This window comes from Abramis brama, assembly GCF_963993115.1.
Source record: "Abramis brama genome assembly, chromosome: 23".
NCBI lineage: Eukaryota > Metazoa > Chordata > Actinopteri > Cypriniformes > Leuciscidae > Abramis > Abramis brama.
The window spans coordinates 690,992-693,491 of NC_139985.1; the positions used below are offsets into that span (position 1 = coordinate 690,992).

The 2,500-nt window shown below is 33.4% G+C and overlaps 1 protein-coding gene across 1 annotated transcript in view; it reads right to left on the reverse strand.

Annotated features, from left to right (window-relative positions):
* Nucleotides 1-2,500, reverse strand: part of opn6a (opsin 6, group member a) — a 9,916-nt gene that overhangs the window by 6,324 nt on the left and 1,092 nt on the right. The window contains exon 2 of the mRNA XM_084100141.1: nucleotides 499-704. Within this exon, the coding sequence (XP_083956267.1) occupies nucleotides 499-704 (206 nt within the window). The remainder of the gene's footprint in view (nucleotides 1-498; nucleotides 705-2,500) is intronic.

Below are 2,500 nucleotides of genomic sequence, written 5' to 3' on the forward strand. Positions count from 1 at the left end.
CCCCAAAAGACATTCTACTGACGATAAGAAACTCTGCAAGTACATGTCAACTTATTCTAACCCTGCCAGTCTACTAATACTCTACTTATACTCTAATGAGTTAAAAGTCATGTAGGTGCAATGTTACTTACAGTCAAAGAATGTGTTAAAGGGACCATCAAAATAAAGTGAAACCACTGTTTCTAACGTGAATTTTTGAACTGGTGGTGGCGCTGTAGAGCTGGTCCTAGAGACCCTAAAGTTGGTCAAATTACTATTCATTACCATCACTACAAATGTGCCAGTTTTCATACAGACTGTAGTTAATGATGTATGACGCACAAATGGAGTAATAAGCACCTAAGCACTTTGAGTACCTAGAAAAGCGCCGTATAAATTTAACGAATTATTATTATTATTATTATTATTATTAACTTCTGGTGATTAATCTATTAGAGACGCTGCTGTAACGAACACACCACCTCATGATCTCACTACCCACAATTCCACTTCCTGTACCTGGCACGTCCACACAGATGTGATGAGGTATCCGTTGTCCCTGAACACGTTGAAGATCTCGAGGATCCCTCGGGAATATCCGAACACAGAGATGCTGGCGTCAGAGATGGCGAGATTCAGCGTCAGGTAATCGGTGGGCTGGAGGAGAGATCTCTGCTTGAAGAGGATGAAGATCACGATACTGTTCCCGAACCACGACAGCCAGCCTGAAACACACACACACACGTTGCTTTGATGATGATAAAACTTGATTTTTTAAGATTTTTTGAGGAAATTTAAGCGTTACAGTAGCATAAACAAGACAAAAACAAATATTACACCATTATTGCAACTATGTATTCCAAAGTTATGTAACGAGCCCAAAAAACATAATAACAGATACATCATTAAATATAAATAAAAAAAATAAATAAAAAAAGAATAAATACATTAATATTCTAAATATAAGTATATGGGTAAATATACTCTCCTAAAAAAATTAAACTTTATGCAATGATTCTCAAACAAGAACTGATGCATATTATGGGATATTGATGACTAACTCCATCACACAGCAAGAAACATCACAGAGAATGTTACTGTAGTTAGTAATAGTAGTAATAATTATGTCTAAATCTGCTATCATGACTGTAACGGCTGTAATGAATGTAGATCAGAGTTTGTGCTCCAGTAATAAACTCGTCCTGATTAACTCTAATGACCCTGACAGACAGCCGGATGGATTAGCTGCTCTAATCCATGAGTTCTTCACTACAGTCAGACTGGAGAAACATTACCTGGAACAATAACTATAAAACTTCATATGCAACATGTTAATGCAGGGCTTCTCAATCTTTTACACTCACAGAGCCCCAAATATGATCATCCTCATATCAACGACCCCATCCTAACGTTTAAAACACGTCTATAAACACCCAATTTATAATCTGTAATATTAATATTTTGAAACTTAAAATAGTTTATATTAAGTTACATTATTATATATATTTTTCGACTCACTATAGTAATGTACTGTTAAATGTCTGTTTATTAATTATTAATTAAGTTTTATTTATTTATTTTAATCTAATTGAATATATTTAATAGATTAACAACTAACTAATAATTAAATTTTTACTTATCCACTTATTTTAATCTAATTTATTTACTTAATCTTATTGTTTTATTTATTTATTTATTTAATTTGTACCGTTTTACTCTAGACTTTATGTGCTAATAGACTTAAAAAAAGACAGATGCTGATAAACACTTGAAGACTGCCTGTATAATGTATAATATAAATAATAAAAAAGCAATAAGACAATGCATTACATACTGCAAACACATCTATAAGCATTTGTGTGCTATTTTCTAGAAAGCACTACGAAATGTCATTAAAACTAGCTGTAATAACACTTGCTTTCAGAAAATATACCTGTAGATTGTCACACTTTTGAAAACAAGAAGAAAATAAAATCAGGAAGAACATGATTGTTTGAAAACTTAAAGTGTTTCAAACCCGCTTCACTGGTAAACATGAACGAGGTAACATGATGAAGTGAGACTGAGGTAAAAATGATAAAGTGAGGTAAACATTATGAAGTGAGACTGAGGTAAACAGGATGAAGTGAGGTAAACATGATGAAGTGAGACTGAGGTAAAAATGATAAAGTGAGGTAAACATGATGAAGTGAGACTGAGATAAAAATTATAAAGTGAGGTAAAAATTATGAAATGATGTAAACATGATGAAGTGAGACTGGGGTAAACCTGATAAAGTTAGATTGGGGTAAACCTGATAAAGTGAGACTGAGGTAAACCTGATAAAGTTAGATTGGGGTAAACCTGATAAAGTGAGGTAAACCTGATAAAGTGAGACTGAGGTAAACATGATAAAGTGAGGTAAACCTGATAAAGTGAGACTGAGGTAAACATGATAAAGTGAGGTAAACCTGATAAAGTGAGACTGAGGTAAGCCTGATAAAGTGAGACTGAGGTAAGCCTGATAAAGTGAGACTGAGGT